Below are 23,397 nucleotides of genomic sequence, written 5' to 3' on the forward strand. Positions count from 1 at the left end.
ACCACTTTTAACCTTTTATTGCTTCTTGCCTTTATGAATTGCTCAGAAATATATAACTTGATCAACTTGGAAGCATCAATCTATCTGTCTTAGGAAAACCTCCAATGTAGAGAAAATTATGTTTTACAAAGAGAAATATTTTTCACGTTTTGAAGCTTAATGAAGCTTTTGCAGTATTTGTCATAGAATTATATTGATTTGACATATCATAAAAGAAAAAAAAATTATTACATTATGTATTTTTATTTTAATTTTAAAAGCTCCTCCAAGCTCTATTTAAGGACGTTCAAACATAGAGCCTTTAACATCTTCAATTTCTATTTTTCTTGACTTCAATAAAAAAAATGTCTTCTACCTCAAAAGTTAGAGTTTTCGATTTATTGAGATGACGAAATTATGCATGAAGGAAATATTTTTTATTATAATAATCCTTCCAAACACAATGCTAAATATTTAATTATTGTCCGATAACATAATTTCTTTCATCAATTTAAAAAAGAATGTGTATAAATAGTACTGATTATATTGTCAAAACTACCCTATTTCATTTTATCACATGGACAAGCAAATTTTGGAGAGTGAATTCTTTAGAATGACGTATCATTGACCGACTTTTTGAGGGTTCCAAATAACTACATAGATTACATCAAGTTAATAATACTTGAAATTTGTGTTAGAAAGGATCCTAAGACTAGTCAACAACTGTCTTTTTTATCAGTTAAATCTATGTTAAATCTATATTTCTTTATATAAAACGTAACTTTTTCTTATCCAGTTTTGCTTCATATTTGTGAATCAATAGTTAAATCTCCAAAGCAATAATTTATATCATCAGCGAAAGAAGATTTCTTGTTTGATAGTAATTGGAAAAGATATCTTCAACGAAGAACAATACTTAAACAAGTTATATATTATTTATGCATAACATTTTAGAATCTTCAACTATTCAAAATAGTGTATCTGAGTAAGGAAAAAAATATGTTTTACCTTGTATTAGTGCAAAACATGCAGCAATCGCTTTTGCAGTTGCATCCAGGGCAATTTTTGTTTTGTTTTGCTTTGCTTTGATTTGGATGATGTATAGTTAATAAATATTACTATAAATTTTTATTTCCTATTGTTCTCTTTTCTAATAGTATGTCAAGATTTTTAATTGTTTGAATAAAGTTTATAGCTAATATACTTTTTCTTGAAACAATTAATGAAAAGAATTCATTTGATCTCTCTAAACCTTTCGGGTTTTGTTTTGTGTCATTAGCTACGAGATTATTTTTTCGTTTTGATTTCTCTTTATTTAGTTGGTTAGACTTCTGTTACAATTTACAGTTAGGAGTATGTTGGAATTTAGTTACAATTAGGAGTCTAATACTTTTATATATGGAGTAAAGATGTACATTTCTTTGAAGTTTTAAAATGGTATTAGAGAAACACTAGAAGCTCTGTATACGATTGTTTTCTCTTGCATTCCATAAGTTTGTTCATATAACTCGACTTGATTCTCTATGGGTGACGAAGCACTTCCTTCTGCTACACTTACAACGAGGGATTCTCCTGCTGTTTCGGTGGATCAAAACCACCCTTATTATCTTGCTCCATCAGATACTCCTGATATGAATTTGCTCAATGTGACTTTTGATGGTACTGGATATGAAAATTGGCGGAAGGTGTTTTGATCTCTCTATCAACCGAGCATAAGTTAGGTTTTATCACTAGAGGTTGTAAATCTCCAGAACAAGATTCACCCTTGCTTGATCATCGGAAAAGATGCAATGATGTGGTGATTGTGTGACTTCTCAACTCTCTTAGCAGAGACATCTCATAGAGTGTGATTTACTCTAAAACTGCTAAAGATTTGTGGATTGAACTTGAGGAACGCTATGGACAAGCAGATGGTAAACTGTTACTAGATCTCAACAATACTAGTCAAGGGACTTCAGATGTTGAAACCTATTTCACTAAACTTTAGAGAATTTGGGATCAATTAAAATTGCTCAATACCTTTATGGTTTTTCGTTGTGATAGTGACTGCGGAGAAAAATCATACAATGCTAAGATGAATATCAACAAATTATTCAAATCTTAATGGGTCTTAATGATGTCTACACTGGTGTTCGAGGAAACATACTTATGATGAAATAACTTCCTTCAACTCCACCAGCCTACTCCATTGTTCTCCATAAAGAATCACAAAGGGAGGTACATGCTCAACATACCCTTGGTACTGACTTTTCTGCTTTTACCAGTGCTGGATAGAACTCAAATGGATCTAGACAGGCAAGGGAATACAACAATGTTGCTCAAAACAATAATACTGATTCTAGGAAATTCGAGCAAGTTTGTAAGTATTGCGAAAAATGGGGTCATATTAAGGAAGAATGGTACAAATTAGTGGGTATCCTGTTCATTATAAGTTTAGTAAAACTAGGAAGGGAGATTTTCCTAATCAATTTATCAACAGTGTTATTGGAAGGCAGGATAACACTACAGGACTCGGCGCTCATACAGTTTCTAATCTCATCTCTGGGCAAGGTTTCTCGAAGGCACAATGCAACCAATTGATTAGATGTTCCAAACTATATAAGAAGGAATTGTAGCATCAACTCCTAATGTCACTGCCAGTGCAAATCTGGCCGGTATGCAATACGCATATAATATTTTTACGTCTTCCTATTCTAAGTTACATCACAATACTTGGATAGCTGATTCTGGAGCCTCCCAACATATGACCTATAATAAAACCCTTTTGCATTATATTGTCCTTCTTTCTATCCCTGTGATAGTAAGTCTCCCATATTCCTATCAATTCACAGTAAATTATATAGGAAGTTTATTTCTTACTCCAGAATTAGAATTACATGATGTCTTATTTGTTCCTGTGATTAAACATAATCTTTTGTCAGTTTCTCTGCTTTGCACAGTTTGTTTGCAATCTAAACTTTTCTAACTATAATTGTTCTATTCAGTCCCCTTTTTTGAAGAGGGACCAATTTCTTGGTGAAGCTACAACTGGACTCCATGTGATGAGAGATAACACACCTTAGATGGATCTTATTTCCCAGAAGCCTATGTTTTCCGTTTCTTTAATTTTAATTCTAGTTCTCTGTCTAAGTCTAGTTTATCTAAATCTTCAAGGGTTCATACCCAGGATGTTATGTCCAATAGTTGTATCAAACAATCTTCTATTCCTATTAATGAAAATGGTTTTGCTTATTCTGTTTCTATACTTTTATGGCATAATAGATTAGGTAACCTTTGACTGCTATAAAACATATCAATAGTCTGCATTTAAGTTCTAACATTGAAGACTCTATGCCTTGTGAAATTTGTTTCATGGCTAGACAAGACAAGCCTCCCTTTCCCAGAAGTTCAATCACTACTAAACATTGTTTAGATATCATCCATATTGATACTTTGGGAACCTATAAGACACCAACCTACAAAGAAGATAAATATTACTTAATTATTGTAGATGATTTTTTCAGAAGTACCTTGGCTTCTTTACTTTGTGCTAAATCAAATGCATTCCCCACCTTAAAAGCGTTTCTCCAATATGTTGAAAGACAATTTTCTACCAAAGTCAAGTTTATAAGGTCCGACAATGCTTTTAAATTGGGTTTTGGAAATCTAGCTACTTGATTTTTCTTTTTCAAGGACCTCTTCACCAAACTACTTGTGTGGGTACACTACAACAAAATGGTGTAGTTGAGCGAAAACGTAGACATTTGATGGAAACTTGTCGGGCTCTAATGTTTCATTCCCATGTTCCTAAATAGTACTGGGGAAATGTCTTTTCACATCCACTCATTTGATTAACCGATTTCCTTCTAAAAAGATTTACACCTTAAATTCCCATACCAAATCTTATTTAACTTTCTCCTAGATTATTTTTATCTCAAACCTTTAGGGTGTCTGTGTTTCGTTTCAACTCTTTCCTAAAATAGAGATAAACTCAATCCCTGAGCTATTGCAGATGTGTTTTTAGATTATCCCTTTGCTAAAAAGGATTACAAAATTCTTACTTTACACTCTAAACAAATCTCAATTTCTCGGGATGTCAAGTTTGTCGAGTCTATTTTACTATTTTCAATATTCAGAACACTATCTCAACTCTTCCCTACTTCATGTCCTCTTTCCCAAAACAAAGAAACTGCATTGTCTCTTTTGCCCCCTCTAGATCCTGACCTTCCTCCTTCTAATCCTACTCCTTCTCATACTTCCCTTGAGAATTCTCCTGCGTTGTCTAATACACCAGAGCCAAAGCTGCGCAAATCCACAAGGGAGCATCACACCCCAACTTATTTATCTGATTACATTTGTAGTAATGCTTTCTCCGTTATTTATCCTAATCCTCCTTCTTTTCCTTTGCGTGAACGTTCTTTTTCCACTATGACAACTCCTAATGAATCTTTACTAACTTCTATTTGTCAAATTACTAAACCCACTTCTTATCATCGAGTTGTACTGCATCCCAGCTAGAAGGCCACAATGGCCAAGGAATTTGACGCTCTTAACTCCAACCATACTTGGGACATCGTTCAATTGCCACCCACCAAGAATGCCCTTCCCTACAAATGGGTATATAAAGTTAAACTTAAGTCGGATGAGTATTTTGAGCGTAGCTCGTCTGGTTATTTGTGGGGGGGGGGGGGTGATACACAATGTGAAGGGATTGACTTTACAAAAACTTTTTCTCCCGTTATCAAAATGACAACTATCAGATGTCTCCTCTTTATTTTTGTAAAGAGGGCTGCAAACTTTACCAACTCGATGTCAAAAATTTGTTCCTTTACGGGAACCTCAATGAAGAGGTTTACATACAGTTTCCTCCTTGTTTGGTTGCTTCTCCTCCTTTTCAGCTCCGTAAGTCTCTTTATGGATTTAACAAGCATCTCGTCAGTGGTATGCACGTCTATCTTCTGCTTTGAATAGAAGAGGTTTCATCTACTCCTTGAATGACTATTTTTTGTTCTTTGAGCACATTGGGGAGTTGGTTACCTTGCTTGTTTTCTATGTTGACGACATCCTGCTCTCTGGTAATAACCTACAGGAAATTGTGATATCAAGTTATTTTTGGATTCTAAGTTTTGCATTAAAGATCTCGGAGAGGCTCGTTATTTTTTGGGAATGGAATTGATTCATGAGAATTGTCGTATGCTTATAACTCCTCGTAAATTTGTTGTACATACCTTAAATGAATTTAATTTTCTTTAATCCAGATCTGTCTCTACTCCTTTAGATCCCACTGCCAAACTCTCTTCATTTTGTGGATCTCCTCTTCCAGACCCTCTTGTTTACCGACGACTTATGGGAAAACTCAATTTCTTGACTAACCCCCGACCAAATCTTTATTTTACGGTCCAAACCCTTAGTCAATATATGTAAAGTCAATGCCAAGGTCATCTTCCGCTGCTTATCATACTCTGAGATATTTAATTCGAGATTCTAGTTTTGGTTTTTTCTTATTCCCAGACTCATTTTCAACTCCTTGCCTTTTGCGATTCTGATTGGCTTCTTGCTCCGATCCCGTAAGTGGTTTTTTTCTTAGCCTTGGTGGCTCTCCTATTTCTTGGAAATATAAGAAGCAGCCAGTTGTCGCTCTTTCTTCTGTAGAGGCAGAGTACCGTTCCATGTATCTCTTAATTTCAGAGGTCACTTGGGAGGTTCGCCTGTTACATAATTTTTCCCTCTCTCCCTCTTTGCTGATTTCTCTTCATTGTGACAACCAGACAGCCATCCTTATTGCTAAAGATCCCGTCTTTCACGAATGAACCAAACACATTTGGCTGGACTCTCATTTCATCGGTGAAAAACTTCTTGATGGTCTGATTTCTTTATATTTTGTCCCTTCTTCTTCTTAGCTTGCCCATTTGTTTACAAAAGCCCTCTCTGGGCCGCTTCATCGTTCCCTTCTTCTCAAGTGGCGTCTGTTCACCGACCTCCAACTTGCGGGAGGGTGTTGTTGGAGACAAGATCCTCGCCAATAGCTCTCAAGAGACAATAACAGAGAAACGAAATAAAAACAATGATGCTGGGCTTTACAGGTTATACGCAGACTTGTCAGATTCTCTAATAGAATTAAATAAGGAGTTTTGTGTCATTAACCACGAGACTATTTTTTCGTTTAGATTAATCTCTATTTAGTTGGTAAGAATTTTGTTAAAATTAGGAGTACGTTGGAATTCAGTTACAATTAGGAGTCTAATACTTGTATATATGGAGTAAAGATGTATATGGATACACATATAGCAATACAAAAAAAAAATCTAATATCGCTTTTTATTTGAAGTTTTAAAAAAAAAAAAATCTTTTTGTATATTTATATCCTTTAAACAATCAAATGTACTTGCTCTTTGCACTATTAGAAAACACATTAGTAAATTTTACAAAGGCTAATAAAAGTCTAGGCACTACTCTCTATTTCTATGAAAAAAGGAAACGTTTTAAAATAAGTTGAATTAATTCATGTGTAAGTTCATTAATTTGGTTTATTTAGTTCCAAAGTAATATATTGCCTCAATGTCCGAAAGGGAGACATAAAAAATGAAGTAGATTTTGCGACATTCAAACGGAGGTTATGCGGCTAAATGCAGAATCAATAGACACTTCGATCACAGTCAAACACTTAAAAAAGTATGAATAACATCAATACAAACATTATGTACATGTAACCTCTACGCATCGTAGTCCAACTATGATTTATACTTCCCCCGTTTCAAAAAGAGTGACCTAGTTTGACTTGGCATGAAATTTTAGAAAATAAAGAAGATTTTTGAATGTTGTAGTCCTAAATTAAAGTTATGTCAAATATACTAATTTTTTTTAGTTGAATAACCCTTGGATGGGTAGGGGCTGAGCGACACCCCCAGGCCTTATCATTAATAACAAAAAAAAAAATACAAGGAGGGGGGCATAGACCTAACCTCCAATCCTAATGTGGTTTAGAGTCGACTTTCCAGAAGAATGTCAACTCCGCTCCGTACAATGAAAGATGAAACCAAAATACTAAGCACCTAAGGAGAGGACTCCTCTCATTACAAAGTATCTAGGAAGCATAAATTAGGGAGACTCTCCCTTTAAAAGAAAGCCTATCAACTAACTAACCTATACCCCTATTCAAAGTAGCTATATTATTTAAATATAGCTAAGTTTAAAAGGTACTAATATCAAGGAGGATCAAAAATCATCTTAGTCTTCTTTCTTCTAAAGCTTGGCATGTTCAGTAAGTCCATTTGGTAGTAGACTTGTGCTTCTTTAGGAAGTTGGTTGCTATTGAAGTAAACTTGAGGAGATGTTGTGTTGTGGCTGAGCTTTGAAAGTGCATCTGCTACCCAATTTGCTTATCTAAAAATGTGAGAACATTTGAAGTTATCAGTTTGCATAATAATGTGTTGGAGTCTTTCAAGCTGCTTTGTAATACTCCAATGTAGGGCTGTTTTCATTGAAATCCAATGCACCACCAATTAAGAGTCTAACTCAAGTAAAATGTTTCTGAATCCAAGTTCAACTGCCCAAGTTAGTCCAAAGAGAGCAGCATCAATGTCAGCCTTGTTGTTGGATCCTTCTCCAGGAGATGTTGAGAAAGCCATCACCAATTTGCCTTCTTTATCTCTGATGATACCCCCAGCCCCAATCTTTCCCGGATTGGTGAGTGCACTTCTATTTGTGTTTATCGTGATCCATTGATCCGTAGGTTTAAACCATGTTACCATGCACACTTTAATGTCATGGATACACCTTTCACTCGTTTGGATTAAGGCTGTCCATCTAGCAGGCCAATTGATGCGTGAGAAGGTATTTTTCAACATTTTGAATGTGTCTTTGTAGATTGCATACTTGACGTGGCTGGTATTAGTTGCTTTGCCACTGTATTTGCATGCACACCTATTCTTCCATAAATTCCAGCAAATGAAAATTGGTGTGGTTTGCAGCAACAGTCGATGGATTGCATTTTTTGACTTGATTGTCCACCACTGTTTGATCAGTGCCAGCAGTGTGGAGTGGTCAGCTTGCAGCCCTGCAGTTGCTGCAAAAAAGTTCCACACCCTAGATGCAAATTGGCCTGAATTGAAGGTATGATCAATGGTGTCCATGCCTGCTCTATCAATGCAACAAAAACAGTGTGATGGCTCAATGCCAAAGTTAGATAACTTGTCATTGGTAGGGAGCTTACCTTTTAGTGTTGTCCATAAAAGAAAAGAATATTTAAAAGGAATGCATTTATTCCATAATAGAGAGGTGAAATGGTTCTTATCCATTTTGCTCCTGATTTCTTCCCAGGCAGAAGAGTAGCTGAAGCTACCCTGACTGTTGAATTTCCAAACAGCTTGATCAGGCCTATGCTGTTGGTGAGGAATTTCTGTAGCCAAGATGCTGGATAGCTGGCTTACTGGGGGATGCTCCTCCAATTTGCTGCAATTCCATTCCCCATTTTCCCAAAATTTTGCAACTGTAATGTTGTTGAGCCTGTTGCTGCTGCTTGTATGCTGAGCTAGTATCCCCGTGCCAAGCAAATTGTCCCACAAAAAGGAACAATTCCCAGCTTGAAGTCTCCACTGAATGTGCTGCTCAATCTATTGTCTATTAACTAACATATGTTTCCAAGTCAATGACTCTCCAGTATCCCATTTCTTCCTAATCGGATTAGATCTTTGACAGTATTTAGCTCTCAAGAAATCTCCCCACAAGGTTTGTTTTGTTCTGAAGATCCACCATTGCTTGAATTGGAAGGATTTACAAACATCTTGTAAGTTTATCATCCCCACCCCCTTCCTCATGAGAGTAGCTCAGATTTTTCCAAGAAGGCCAATGGCATTTTTTCCTATTATTCTTCCATCCCCAGAAGAAATCAGCAATGAGCATTTGGATCTGTATGATAATTGTAGTTGGAGGGGTTACTGCTGATAAAAGGTGTATAGGCAAGGCCTGAAGGACATGTTTGGAGAGTACAACCTTTCATCCATAACTAAGTTGCTTAGTTTGCCAACCTGTAATTCTGGAAACGACTTTGTTAATAAGATCAGAAAAGTAAACATTCCTAGGTCTGCCAACAAATAAAGGGCAACCTAGTTAGGTGATAGGGCCCTGTTTTGTTTGAAGCCTGTCAGCGTTTTAATTCTATCCCTAGTGCTATTCAAAGCACTAGAGTGTAGCATAAAATGGCTTTTATCTCCATTGATAAGTTGCCCCGAAGTCTTTTCATACTCCTTTAGTGTATTCATCAGAATTTTCAAGGTTTTGCATCTTCCGGAAGTGAAAAGAATTATGTCATTCGCAAAACTTAGATGATTCACTTGGGGCCCCCTCTTTTCCATGATGAAACCATGATAGTCCGGATGGTTGTGAAGCCTGTTGAGTGATCTTGATAATACCTCGGTACCTAAAATAAATAGGGCCAGGGAAAGAGGATCACCTTATTTGAGGCCTCTAGTAGAGCGGAAGAAACCATACCTTTTGCCATTGACAATAATAGAGTACCAATTGTTGGCCTTGATTCTCCAAACCATATCAATAAACACCTCATTAAACCCCATTTTTCTTAGAACCAAGCAAATATATGACCAAGAAACCCTGTCATAAGCTTTTTCCATGTCTAATTTAATAATTACATTACTTCCAATGTTGGGTTTCTTGATTTGGTGAATGATTTCCTGGGCGAGCATAATATTTTCAGAAATACTTCTCCCTTTCACAAAGCCAGACTGATTGGTAGAAATCAAGGACAGAAGGATAGGACTAAGTCTGTTACTTACTAGTTTAGATATAATCTTACTAGTGAAGTTACTCAGACTAATTGGCCTAAACTCAGTAAGCTTGTTTGTATTATTCACTTTAGGGAGCAACACAATACAAGAATGAGAGAAGTACTTAGGAATCATTTGGCCACTGAAAAAAGGATGAAGTACTTCTACCAAATCATTCTTGATAATGTTCAAGCATTTTTTAAAGAAGTACCCATTCATACCATCAGGACCAGCTGCAGAGTTAGGATTCATGGAAAATACTACCTCTTTAAGCTCATCCATATCGGGTAACTTTGTAAGCTGAGTGTTTTGATCCTTATTGACCATTCTTGGAATGCATTCCAGGTTTTGTTCATTAATGTGCTTATTCTCACTTGTGAAAATGGCATTGAAGTGATCACAAGCATTTTGAGCAATATTGTTCTCACCTTGTATCCAATCACCATTTTCTGTGATAATTTTGTGAATAAATAATTTCCTCCTCCTTGCCCTTATGATGGAGTGAAAATATTTGAAGTTGGTGTCACCATCTTTAAACAATTGAAGCTGAGTTTTCTGTTTCAATATAGTGTCCTCAATCTTGAGGAATTTGATATATTGAGCATTGAGTTCATGGAGAGTAATCCTATTTGAATCAGTTTGGTCCCGGATGTAGTTTTCTTCTGCTTCGTGCACTTGTTCCTCATACATCCTAACTTTTTGAAAAATATCCCCAAATTCATTTCTAGACCAAACACTAAGAGTATTTGATAATCTTTTCATTTTCTGATGAAACTTCCACATAGCATTACCTTCCATAGGTCTATCCCAGCAATTTTTAACAGTAAGCATGAAATTGGGATTATCAACCCAACAGTTAAGGAATCTGAAATATTTAATGCGGTCGGCTTCAGTGGATACCATTTCCAATAGGTAAGGACAATGATCTGATCCCGTAGTTGATAAATGAGTTATGGTGGTTTGAGGCATCTTTTCTAACCATAAATCATTAACCAGGGCCCTGTCTAGCCTCTTCCAAATTCTGTTATTAAAACCCCTCTTATTAGACCAAGTGAATCTGTGTCCACTGAAACCTATGTCTACAAGACCACATGCTTCAATGAGAGCAATGAAATCCATACTCTTCCTCATATTGTAAGGCAGACCTCCTAATTTTTCATCAACATCAAATATAACATTGTAATCCCCCACAGCACACCAAGGATTGGTACTTACTGAGGCATGATGAAGCAATTTATCCCATAAAGGTCTCCTAAGGTACTCTTTGCATTTTGCATAGATAAACGTACTAGTAAATTGGTATTTTAACTCATTGTGTTTCATGTCACAAGTAATTTGTTGTTCATCTTCATCAAGAATATTACAGTCAATATCACTGTTCCAAAAAACCCAAATCTTACTATTACAATTACTAGTAGCATTGTCCATGTTCAATTGCACTTTGAAGCTTTGAATATTAAAACTATCTGAGAAATGTTCCAGAATGGCTATAATTGATAAATGGTGCATTTTACTAAGCATTTTGAGTTTTTCTAACACTCCTTGAGTGTTGATCCCCCTCACATTCCATATGATTGTACTAATCATTGGAAAGATCTGGATGAAAAGGCCTGGTGTTAGGTCTGCCAGCAGTGACAGTATTGGCATATTTCTTAGTGAAATGGAATTTGTCTTGTTGGAAGCTCCTTGGAGATAAGGACTGGTTTTTAGTAACTTGTTGAATCTTATTCTGTAGTGTCTGATCTTTATAAGGACTGAAGGCCCTAATAAGAGCCTCACTACTCTTATCATTATCATCATAGTCATCTAGAGATTGATTATCCCATACAAGTTCATCTTCAGAATTAATCACAACATATTCAACCAAGATAGGCTCTGGATTAACTTTACTCTTTTGTTGCTTCTTATAAGAATGGTCTAATGTGGAGGGAGTCATATACTGAATGTGTAAGGGAAGTATATCCAAACCTTAGTTATCATCAACCATTACAAATCTATTACATGATTCTTCCCTGCTCATGTTCACTGTCCCTGTCCCGCTGCCTGTTTTGCCTCCTTTTTTCAGCATCTCTTTTTTGTTTACCAGGTTTGTTTTTACTTCTAGGATTACCTTCAGTATCCATAGTAACACTTTGTTTCCCTTGATCTTTACCATTTTTTTCCAGTTTGTTGTTTCACATTTTTTTCTTTGGTATTCTGCTTACAATTGCCACTGTTCTGAATTTGCTGCTGAAGTTGTTGCTCCTGCTGTTTCAATGTGTTCTTAGCATTACTAGACGCTCTATGGTCATTTCTATGGTCATAATCCAACCCCTCATGCATAACATGAGGCAAATTCCCCTTTTTGGTCACCCCATCCCAGATTAGTGTCTATCTCCTTGCACCCCCATCCAATCATCAAAAAACTTCTTCAGTATGACCAACATCAACATTTATAATATTGGGGGTTTTGGGGTTTGGGAGAGATAGGTCAATACCTGAGGTCTTGTTGTTGTTGCTCTCAGCAGCCTGCTGATTTTCTGTCTTAAAATTGTTTGGATTGTTTTTGACAGGTTGTTCAACACAGCTTCCATTTTTGGGTTGATTCATCTGGCTTGCTGCTTCCCTGAATCTCTGCTGCCCTGTTTGTTGTCTTTCCTGGTTTTCCTGCATTTCAAGGTGTGAAAAAATATTTCGAGTTGAGAGTATAGATATACCTGCAGATGCTTGTTCTTGTTGTTGGCTGCCATCGGTTCCTTGCATTGGTGGGGTGACAGGTCTCCACACAGTTTTGGAGATGACTTGTTCTTGATTTTTTTGGTGTTTTTTCTTCTGTGTTTGCCACTGTTCTTCCTGTCTCTCCACTTGCTGCCCCTGCTCATCCTGATTTTGTATATCTTTCCTTTGTTGTTTGCCTGTCACTTGTGCCTTTGCTTGATTCTGATCATCAGATTTCCCTTTTCCTCCCTTTTGGTTTTTGTTTGGTTGATTGGAGTTCCTTGTTGTATGTTCCTTTGAACTCTTTCCCTGTTCCTGTATTTTTTCTCCACTCTTTTCTTTACTATTTTTTCCTACTTCTATTTCCTTTGTTTTCTTGATTTCCTCATCTCTTCTTTTGATTGTACACTCTTCATCCTAATTGCCTTGATGTTTACAATAAAAATAGTAACTAGGAATGCCTTCATACTCCACTTTTATCCATCTTCTCTTGTTGGGGTTGGAATTTTTAAATCCCAACCAAACATGGGATGGTCTTTCCCTAGTAAGATCAACCTGGACCTTAACTCTAGAGGTACTGCCCCTAGTTCTTTGAGATGTAGGTGAATCTAAAAATAGTACTTTCCCAATACTCTCCAAAATGGTTGACAAAAAGACTTTGTTGTAACAATGCCAAGGGAGACATGGAATAGACACCCATATAGGAACAATAGGTGCTTCCTTTTCAGGTGTAAAATCCGGGGTCCAAGCTTGCATTCTCATAGTTTGTCCTTCAATGGTCATTTTCAGTTTAGTCCAAACAGTTTGGTAGTCAAGCTCATTATCCATATCAATGTAGACATGCCTAGAATTGAAGTGAGTGATATTAACACCCCCCATCAGTTGAGTTTGTAAAATAAAGCTTTTTCTCACTTGTTCCATTCTAGGCATGATGTTTGTAAACTTACCACTAAAGTGTATTTTCAAATCTCAGCCAATTTAACATAATAGTCATTCTCATCAATAAGAACAACAGGCAATCCTTGTCTAGTCGTGTGAATAGGTTCATTTAAACTAATTGGGATTTCATTTGTGGTCTGGTTGTATCTCAGCCTAGCAACAAAGGATTGAACCACAGTGTATGGGGCAGGTTTCGAGTTTTGATTAGTGTTGTTGTTGTTATTAGGTTGCTGACCCTGTTGTTGATTGTGAAACTGTCTAGTAGTAACAGGAATGACCTGACCACCCTGATTATTATTTCTATCAACTTGGAGATCAGGATCATACCTTGAATAATTATTGGAGATTTTGGGGAAGTTGTTGTGGTACTCCTCACTTGCACGATCGAATTGGTTACCAGAATTACCTCCCACTTGTTTATAGGTGTTCCTTTCTTGCTCAGTGTGCTTCACATTGTTACCTTGTCGGTGATCTGATTTGGCTTCTTTGATCTTCTTTTTTCCTTCCTCAGCTTGCTGCTCATGCCGTTTGAGTGATCAGATTTTTCTTTTACTTGTTCCTGTCCTTGCTCAATTGCATTCCCATTCCTCCTACCTTTGTCATCTTTGTTATGCATAATTGGTAAAGTACCTGCATTAAGATTAGGTGTTAGTTGGGATGAATTACCTGTCATAGCAAAGGAAAAATTGGAAGTTCCATTTGTTGAAGCTCTTGAATATGTGGTCATGTTCTTCATATTAGTGCCATGTTGATCAATCGAATTCTCCCCCTGTTGAGTGTTGTTTTCGTTTATCATTGTTTTTGCATCAATTATTAGTGGAGCCGCTGCATTGACATTTTGTGTCTCCCGTCGAGTACAACTTGAGTTTTCCCCTGTACTTTCGTGTTTCTCTTGCTGGCCTTTGGACTTGTGATCAGTTGGAAAAGATAGATTGTTGTTGTTAGTGATTTCTCTATCAGTTTGCTGGAGCAGTGGAGTTACATGAATGTTTTGAGCCTGAGAGTCAGTCTTTTTATTGAACTGCCATTGATTCCGGCGATAAGAGTTTTAAAGTCGCCGGACTTCTCGCCGCCGGCGATTCCGCCGTTCCTCTGCCTCGAGATTTGGCTTAGAGGTGACTCATCCTTGGGAGAACAAACCCCATTAATCAAATCCTTTCAAATTTGACTGGAAGTCGATCGATAATGGGTACGCGACTCCGGAGATTCCGTCGCGATTTCTTCCAAAATCGCCTCTTGATTCTGAGCGATTGGGATGGTGAAATGGATAATTTTTGGACTGGTAACAGATCCTGATGAGGGGAATTCATTTCCCTACTTGATTCCTCTCGATTCCATTCAGAAATCTTTGGGGAAATATTTTTGCGATCTTCGACGAAAACCCTTTCAATAATCCCAGGTTCCATCGCATCTTTCACCTGCAATTTTGAGGCATTCTGAGATTGTTCTTGGAGCGTGTTAAGCTGGGGTAGGGATCCTACATCAAGGCGCTCCTTTTGGGTTTGGTCCGGCGGCCATTTGACGGCTGCCGGCGGCCCACGCGCCATTGCAGCGCTGGGCGAATGTGGGATTCAGCCGTTGTGAGAAAGAGCATCTGCGAAGAGAGAGAAAATCTAGAGAGAGAAAAAATTCCGGAAAATGAGGCGCGATCAAATATACTAAATTGACTTTCAATCTTGTGGTTTTAAACATGCCACGTGGCAAGCTGAAAGTAAATAATTACCAAAAAAGGAAAGAGGTCATTCCTTTTTTTAAAAAAAAACTAAAGTGGAAAAAAAGTCTTTTAAAAAAAACAGAGGGAGTAATTGATATATAATCAAGGCTAGCTATAAAGTAAGTTGACAAGAAATTTCATACAGTCAAACACATAAGTCAGAAGTCAATGAAGTTATCTCAAATCACTAAGTAGATATAATTACAAGTCATTATTGTCTTTTCAACATATTGTTATTTTTTAGCTTTGATGATTTGAAAAACAAAGGGATCATAAGGGAACCTAATTCGAATGGTTTTCATATACAAGAAGGGACAACTAGAAAAAGTACACACAACCTCTAGGTTCTAGGTCTGCATGAGTTGGTGCACAGCTCCCGAACGACTAGTAGTAGTAGAATAATAATAATAATAATAATAATAATAATAATAATCATAATTCTAGAGTAGTGTTGTAAACTCAATCAATCAGCTTACTTGGACATATTCCTTTGACATGTATCAATTGTCAGCTTCCTTCTTCACCAACACTTGATGTAGACACATCAAGAAGCTTTGTTGGACATGTTCCTTTGATATGTTCTAATCGTGAGCTTCCTTCTTCTTCAATGCTTCCCCTTAAGCTATTGAGTAGAGGAACAATTACTCCTAGCTTGCTTCGAATACCCAGAAAAAAGAACTTTGAATACAGAGCAAAAACTTTTTTTATCAATGCTTCGATATATCTATGATGTCTAGTCGTTGCTCGTGATAGTTCATTTACAAATTGATACGAATAGTTCCACCATTAAGAGTAGTATGATAATTCCTATCACTGATTTGACATGACTCAATATTATTCCTCTTCTTATTTTCAGTTTGAAAACTTTTATTGTTCAGAGAACCTGCTCCATATTGAATGTTCCGAGGACTTGTTTCCTGTCCAACATGCCTGAAACATGTTTCTCTGGAGTTAATGTTATTGATTCCTCTTCCCCTACTTTTTGAGCAGAGAATATCATGTTTTTGTTTTGTTGTGGGGCACGTCTTTTTCATCTTTCCTTATATCAAAACTCTTGAGAGCATAAATAAATTGATTAAGAATAGAATATTGTGTCTTACCTAATATGACAAAGATCTTGTATTTGCGATCTAAACCTCTAGCGAAATAAATTACTTTAATTTCTTGACTATAAGCTTTTTTCGAGCATTCTTTTATCTCCTTGGTAGTCGAGCATCCCACAATTAGTGTACATGCTTTTTTTGGTCAAGGTTCCTGATATCCAACTCCTTAGTAACTCATATTTATCCTCCTAATCATAAATGGTGAAACTATCTTTTGCACCCTTCTCAACTTTTACAACTTTTCCAATCCAATAGAACACCTGTTTTTACTTGGTTCATTATCTGTGATTGGATATGTTTTTTTCATCATGTGAATCAATTGGGATATTTGTGTCCTCCCTATGAGGTAGTTTGTTGGCTTAAGTTTTATGGAGCAAGCGACAATGAGTTGGTGAAGTTGAGAAGGTCGACATAGTTTGGTAGAAGCTCCATTGCAACCTGTGATTTTTTTTATCAATACTCAGTTATTGAAAGAATTTTATGCTCTGATACCATGTAGAAATCTCATGTCTAGGATTAGAGAAATCAAGAATTGTATTGATGATTAAAATTGTTAAGAACATACTGCTTATATAGGGAGAGAATTGTATAGTCCTAAGCTAACTATACTTAGAGTACTATTACAATACCTATTACTACTATAAAAATAATAATGCAAATATAAATAATATAATCCTAATTATACCTATAATATTAATCTAATCCTAGTCGTAATATAATTCTAATTAATATAAGAAGTCTAATCTTAGTTTCGACTCTTATTCTAGAGCAGTGCTTTAAACTTGTCAGTCAGCTTCGTTGGACCTGTTTCAATCGTCAGCTTCTTTCTTCTTCAACAAAAAGTACGTGGCTAAATGCAGAGTCTATATACACCTAGATCACTTAGCACTTAAAAAAAGTATAGAAGTATCATTAATACAAACATCTATAGTCATTATAGTCCAATCAAAATGAATAATTGATATATAATCACGTCTATAAAGCAAGTAGATAAGAAATTTCATATAGTTAAATACACAAGTCAGAAGTCAATGGAACCATCACAAATCACTAACATATTAGTTTGTAAGTAGATATAATTACACATCATCATTGTCTTTACAACACATCAACAATATCATCATCGATTGAGAAAACGAGTACACATCATTTGAATCTACACCTTTAGGATATAAGTGAAACCATTTATTTGAGTACAAACATGTACCTTTCCTTAATATATCTCCTTGTAACAACACTAGACCTTAACTAACATGTCAAACCATGAAACACTACGAAAACAATCACCAATCAATATTGCCATCACCAAATTTATCAAATACAACAAGTCAATAACATCATGAAATCATACTCATCATGACCTTACAGTTGTATACTCACTGCATCAGACAGAAACTGAGGTATCACAATGCCTTTTCTTGATAGTTACTAATCAGTATACAGAGGTTTCATAAATAAATTGTTAGTCACTAAAATATTATGAAATAAATTATGGTTTTGACCGTTGTGTAGCTCCTTGAATCTAAAGTTATACATGGTTTCAGAAGAGCACTCTCTTCACAAGACTATTATTTATGCTTTTCGGAGAATTTAAACTATGTATTCACTCATGTTTAGATGTATGAAGTATGTTATTTCATATTAAGAGTATGTTCGGACCAACAATGACATTAAACGCCAATTCTGCTCAAAATATTGGTTCAGGAGATGCCTATATCAGCTCTACTCCTTTTAAATTTTCGTATGATGTTTTAAAGTGAATACTAGTTGGTTGATCAAAAAGAGGTCATCAACATGTCAATCTCCCCCCCCCCACCCACTCCTGAAAATGACCTTACCATATTGTTCATCCATCTTAATATATATTGAGTTTTCGGTCCTTAAAATGTAGTGTCCCAATAAAATAACCCACTAAAACTATACTATTGAACTTTTTCTTACCAATATTCTTCTAAATTATTTCCTCTCTTCTTCGACTCATTTTCTTCTTCTCCTTTGCGTTCTTTTTCTTCTTCTTTTTTTCTCTTTCTAAATTGCTGCCTCTTCTTTCTCTTGTGTTTGTCTATGAAAGGAAAATGTTTTTAGTGTGAAGTGTGGGGTGGAATTGGTGTGTGTGTGTGTGTGTGTAGATTCAATGGCGTATGCAAAAGTAATGAAGGATGGCTAGTTGAACATCTTTATATAAAAGAATTATAGAAAATATATAGGTAAAAAATTATTTTTCATGTATATATACTAAATATTGAATACCCTCGATAAATTTTTTTATTTTCCCACTCGATGAGCTGCAGGTGACGGCGTTGAATGTGTGGTTGTGGTGCCGTGGTAATTGTGAGGGTTTGGAGGAGACAATATCACCTGTGTTTCCTGATTTCATTAGGAAAATCATTTTTCTTATTTTTAAGAAATTTTTTTTAACTAAGAAAAATATTTTTTTTCAATTTTTTTGATAAGCCAAACATAAGAAAATAAGAAAAGATTCGCCTTCATACCAAACACTCTCTTAGTTGGGTTTTAATAAAGGCATCTCAATTTCAAACTCTAATTAGCGACAACCATATATACAACAAATATGTTTATCCTTTTTATTTTGTCATATTTTGTTTTGATTGATTTCAAATTTAATTTCATATTTTTATATTAAAATAAGTTAATCTCATAAAAATATCAAAATAAGTGAACAAAACACGTAAAATTTATTTAAAATATTGAAATTAATGTAATTATTGTTATTTTTATTATACAATACATGTAAATTTTTTGAAATAATTGAAAGTGAAAATATAATAAATTAATAAAAGGAAAAAAAAATTTAAAGTGAGGATGTAAATAAATATTTTACAAAGAAAGAAATGAAATTAATTAAATAATTAAATCAATTCCGGGGCTGATGGAATTGAGAAAAATTTATTCTGCGCTCGATTCAAAGACCCAAAAATTCTTTTTTGTGTGATAATTTAGCCTTTTAAATTCAAAAAATTGCAAAATTCACAACTTTTTATACAGGCTTGAAATCAATTTCATAACTCATTTAGAAATGATTTAGGGTTTACATCGAGAGGGGTAAAACAATAATTTTACAAAAACTTTAAAAAAACACCAGGTCATTACTATTAAATCTCAAGAATACTCTTTGAATTAATAAATATTAATTATTCAATAAAATAATACAGTTACAAAATAATAGTAATATTTTATAATCCCAAAAATATTAACTTAAGAGTACTGCTTTTTATAGATTAAGACAGTCACCATGAAACAAATCAAGTGTTCCCTGATAACTTTGATATATATAAATAGTTCAGCATGATCTAACCAATTCATTCATCTCCATCTATATTTTCTACAATAAAATTAATTCTATATTTTCTACAATGAAAATTAATGTTGTTGCTCTGCTGGTTTTGCCATTGTTCCTCTTTATGGTGGTCTCAGCCCATGAGCTATCTCTTCCCTTTCATCTTCCAATCAATGAAACCTTTGGACTTGTCACCTATTCATACAAGGGAGAATGTGGAATGCATGGTGGTGGATGAAAATGTCCTATTGGACTGTGTTAATTTGTGGTATCTCTGGTTGGTGTGGAACCATATCATCAGGTTATTGTGTTCTAAAAAATTGTCAGACTCAATGTCTATACCCGTACCCATAAGGTCGATGTGGATGGGAAGATTATATTCATACAAGGGAGAATGTGGAATGCATGGTGGTGGCTGAAAATGTCCTATTGGACTGTGTTAATTTGTGGTATCTCTGGTTGGTGTGGAACCATATCATCAGGTTATTGTGTTCTAAAAAATTGTCAGACTCAATGTCTATACCCGTACCCATAAGGTCGATGTGGATGGGAAGATAGTGGTAGAAAATGTCCTAAAGGAGTGTGTTGTATTTACTCTGGTTGGTGTGGAACCACATCAGACTATTGTGATGTTGATAAATGTCAAAGTCAATGTTCAGGTCCGTTCCCACAAGGACGATGCGGATGGCAAGCTGATAATGGATCATGTCCAACAGGAGTGTGTTGTAGTCTAACTGGTTGGTAAGGAACCACATCGGATCATTGTGGTTCTAGAAAATGTCAAAGTCAATGTGAAAGACCACCCCCACCCCCACCCCCATTAATTCCAGAGGGACAATGTGGAAAGCAAGCTAGTGGCAGAAAATGTCCTACCGGAGTGTGTTGTAGTGACTCAGGTTGGTGTGGAACCACCTCGATCTATTGTGATCCTAATAGATGCCAAAGTCAATGTTCAGGCCCGTTCCCATAAGGACAATGCGGATGGCAAGCTGATAAGGGACCGTGTCCTACTGGAGTCTGTTGTAGTTTAGATGGTTGGTGTGGAACCACGCCCGCTTATTGTGCTTCTGAAAATTGTCAAAGCCAATGCAAAACTACTCTAATATCCACGAGAATCGTACGAGTGGTATTGAAAGCTTCTAGCTAGCTCAACGTTGTCTAGATATATATGGTAACTCGTGTATTCCTAATTACTATCTAGAGGATTTACTCCTCTATTGCTACCGATCGAACGAATATTAATGTGTGCAATGATAATGCATATAAAATGCATCAAGAAATATAACAAATAAAGGACTTTTGTCTAAATTAAAATTCCAAAGAGGTAACTAACACACAATTACGTAAGAAAAGTATCATAGAGGAAAAATTGTTTATAAATACTTAATTAAATAGGATCTTATTTAGTTATGAGGTGAATTTCTCTTCATATATTCTTCATATATTTTGGCCTGCGGGGATATCAAAGATGAGATTGTGACGATTATCCTCTGTTTTAAAAAATAATATTTTAAAAATTGAAAATAATTTTTATTCAAACATGTAGCTATAGCAACTTTCCCGATTTTTGCAAAATAAGTTGAAAGAATTTTTTTGATGTTTGGTTGAAATAGTTTTTGCAAGAAATAATTATTTTTCTTATTTTCAATCAAACACTAAAGAAGCAAAAGTGTATTTGATTTCTAATGGAAAAAAACAATAAAAGAAAAATATGAGGAGTGAAAAAGTGAATTGTTAAACCTTGCATGATGGTCATTATCCACTTTAACCTTGCATGAGAAAGCGGCAATCAAATTACCTACATGATCCCACAAAACTCCTCCAGTGCCATCAATTCTTGTGTTAGTTTCAAAGGAACAATCAATGTTCAATTTGGTCATACATTCAGGAGGTTTGTTCCATGCTACCGACGTAAAAAAACATTTCACTACAAAAAACGTCCAAATCGCGGGGGTTAAAATTACATATTGTGGCAGTCAGTAACCCCCTCAATTTGCTGTTTCGGCAGTTGCAAAAACCCCTGTTGTTAGGTCTGTCACAATTAAGTCGCGGGGTTTTTTCACAAACCCCTGGTACCAGTCGCAGGGGGTTATTCGCAGGGGTTTTGAATCCCCCAAATTGATATCAATAAACCTGTGTTTCATATTCTGGGAATCAAAAACCCAAACTATTTGTGAGTCTGGGAGTCGTTAACCCCTGCAATTTATAAATCACATTAAATTAACAGGGGTGTCAACCCCTGCAATTCATGAACATAGTAAACTTTTTACAGCATTCTGCTAGTTATATTCAATTTTATATATTAATGACTAATTAACATGTACATTATAGTCCAAACATAAAAGGATATATTAGTAAACATATTTCAAACACACAAATATATCATTAAGCACACTATTAGTTTTACAATATATATTGAAAAACGTGATGCACCCCAACCATTACGACTACAAGGAACTTCAAAATCACTGCAAAAACTGTTGGTTAGTCTTGCTTTTATGGATGAAAAGTCTTTACCAGCATCTAAACTCAAGAAAGGACCTGCAACAGTTCATGGAACATCACCTACCTGCAAAAGAAAATGCACAAAATAAAGGGAAATTGAAGGAGATAACTTGAGCCTTAAAAAGAGTGTTGTCATTGTCGTTCTAAGTCGCGGAAAAAAACATAAACCCAGAGAAAGACGAAACCCCTCTGGGATTCTGCTCAAAACCAAAATCTTCAATTTGATTAAAGAAGAAAGAATGGCTTCAGCCTATTTAGCATGGGAGAAGCTCCCAAGCGAACTACTGACATTCCTAAATCGCTTCTCCGATATTATTTCATCTCAAATCACCAAGTCTCTATGCCTTTTTTTCTCTATCGCTTAAAATTCATCTTTTCTCCTTTGTCTATATGATGCCCTCATCACTTTCCAGGATGCTAGCAGAGTAATGAAAGACACTAATAGATACTCAGTATGCAGATATACTACTCTCTATTTCGTGCCTTACAAAGTTATAGACTCAAACTTGGTTGAATCTTAGAAGACTTTTGAAAACGCTGCCAATGCATTTATGTCAACTTGGGCTTTTGGAAGCCATTTATGTCATTGCCTATAAAATTCGAATTCTAGCAGAAAGAGCAGATAAAGAGTTGGCTTCTATTGGAAGAACTCCTGAAAAGTTGAAAGGGGTGGCTCGTTTCTAATGAAAGTGTTTCAGGTTCTTTATAGAAAAGAATCAAAACCTGTTGGAGCTTTCTATGTGGCTTGCAAGCTTTTCAAAATTTAGTTTAAGCTCAGAACAGTTCACTTGTGTAAAAGTGTTACATGAAGCATTGAAATTGCCTGCATTTTTTATTTCGAGAAATTTCATCTTAGAGATAAGGTTACTTACATGTATTATACTAGACGGTTGGAGGTGTACAATGAAAATTTCTCCGCTGCTGATCAAGGTATCATAGCCATCGCAATCCTCTAAAAGAAAGAAATATAAGGATGATACTAAAATATCTTATATCTGTGAAGCTCTAAATCGGAATCTTACCTAAAACATTGTGCTTTCTCTAAATCAGCTTCTTCGATGCGCTCTGCAGGAACATGAAGACCAGTTTCTAAGGTTTGGCGTTTATCTTGTCTTCAAGAAGCTACTAAAGAAGATCTATATTATCCAGTAGCAGAAAGATCACAATAAAGCTCATGAATTGCTTAAACCGAAAAAGTATATCTAGCTTAGAAATGAGGACGAATTACCTTTAGAGGCACGGATAGTGGCAGCATAGCTCCTTGACAGTGGTTGTTAGGCCACTGTAAGTCACAAAACAAAACATCCTTAACATTAACATACTAAGGTTATAAGCATTAAGCAACAAGAACTATGCCTAAATCTAAATAAGTAGGAGTCGGCTATATGAATACTCACAATT

The 23,397-nt window shown here is 35.6% G+C and overlaps 1 protein-coding gene and 2 pseudogenes across 1 annotated transcript; 2 read left to right on the forward strand and 1 right to left on the reverse strand.

Annotated features, from left to right (window-relative positions):
• Positions 1-7,460: 7,460 nt before the first annotated feature.
• On the reverse strand, positions 7,461-11,168 carry LOC101247390 (uncharacterized). The gene is made up of 2 exons (XM_004250558.2): positions 9,501-11,168; positions 7,461-8,561 (listed from the first exon to the last, which is right to left on the reverse strand). Exons 1-2 carry the CDS (start codon positions 11,166-11,168, stop codon positions 7,461-7,463), a joined length of 2,769 nt encoding a protein of 922 aa, XP_004250606.2.
• An 8,399-nt stretch (positions 11,169-19,567) lies between these two features.
• On the forward strand, positions 19,568-20,638 carry LOC104644574 (chitin-binding lectin 1-like; annotated as a pseudogene).
• A 1,741-nt stretch (positions 20,639-22,379) lies between these two features.
• Positions 22,380-23,148, forward strand: LOC101247685 (enhanced ethylene response protein 5-like; annotated as a pseudogene).
• Positions 23,149-23,397: the final 249 nt, after the last annotated feature.

The sequence above is a fragment of the Solanum lycopersicum genome, chromosome 11 (assembly GCF_036512215.1).
Source record: "Solanum lycopersicum chromosome 11, SLM_r2.1".
In the NCBI taxonomy this organism is placed as follows: domain Eukaryota; kingdom Viridiplantae; phylum Streptophyta; class Magnoliopsida; order Solanales; family Solanaceae; genus Solanum; species Solanum lycopersicum.

Excerpts from the sequence above, each read along its gene's own strand:
- LOC101247390 (XM_004250558.2), bottom strand. The coding sequence starts at position 11,168 with ATGGACAATGCTACTAGTAATTGTAATAGTAAGATTTGGGTTTTTTGG. Across the intron at positions 8,562-9,500 it reads ATGAGGTGTTTATTGATATG|CACATTCAGTGGAGACTTCA; the intron begins GTTTGGAGAATC and ends TAGATTGAGCAG.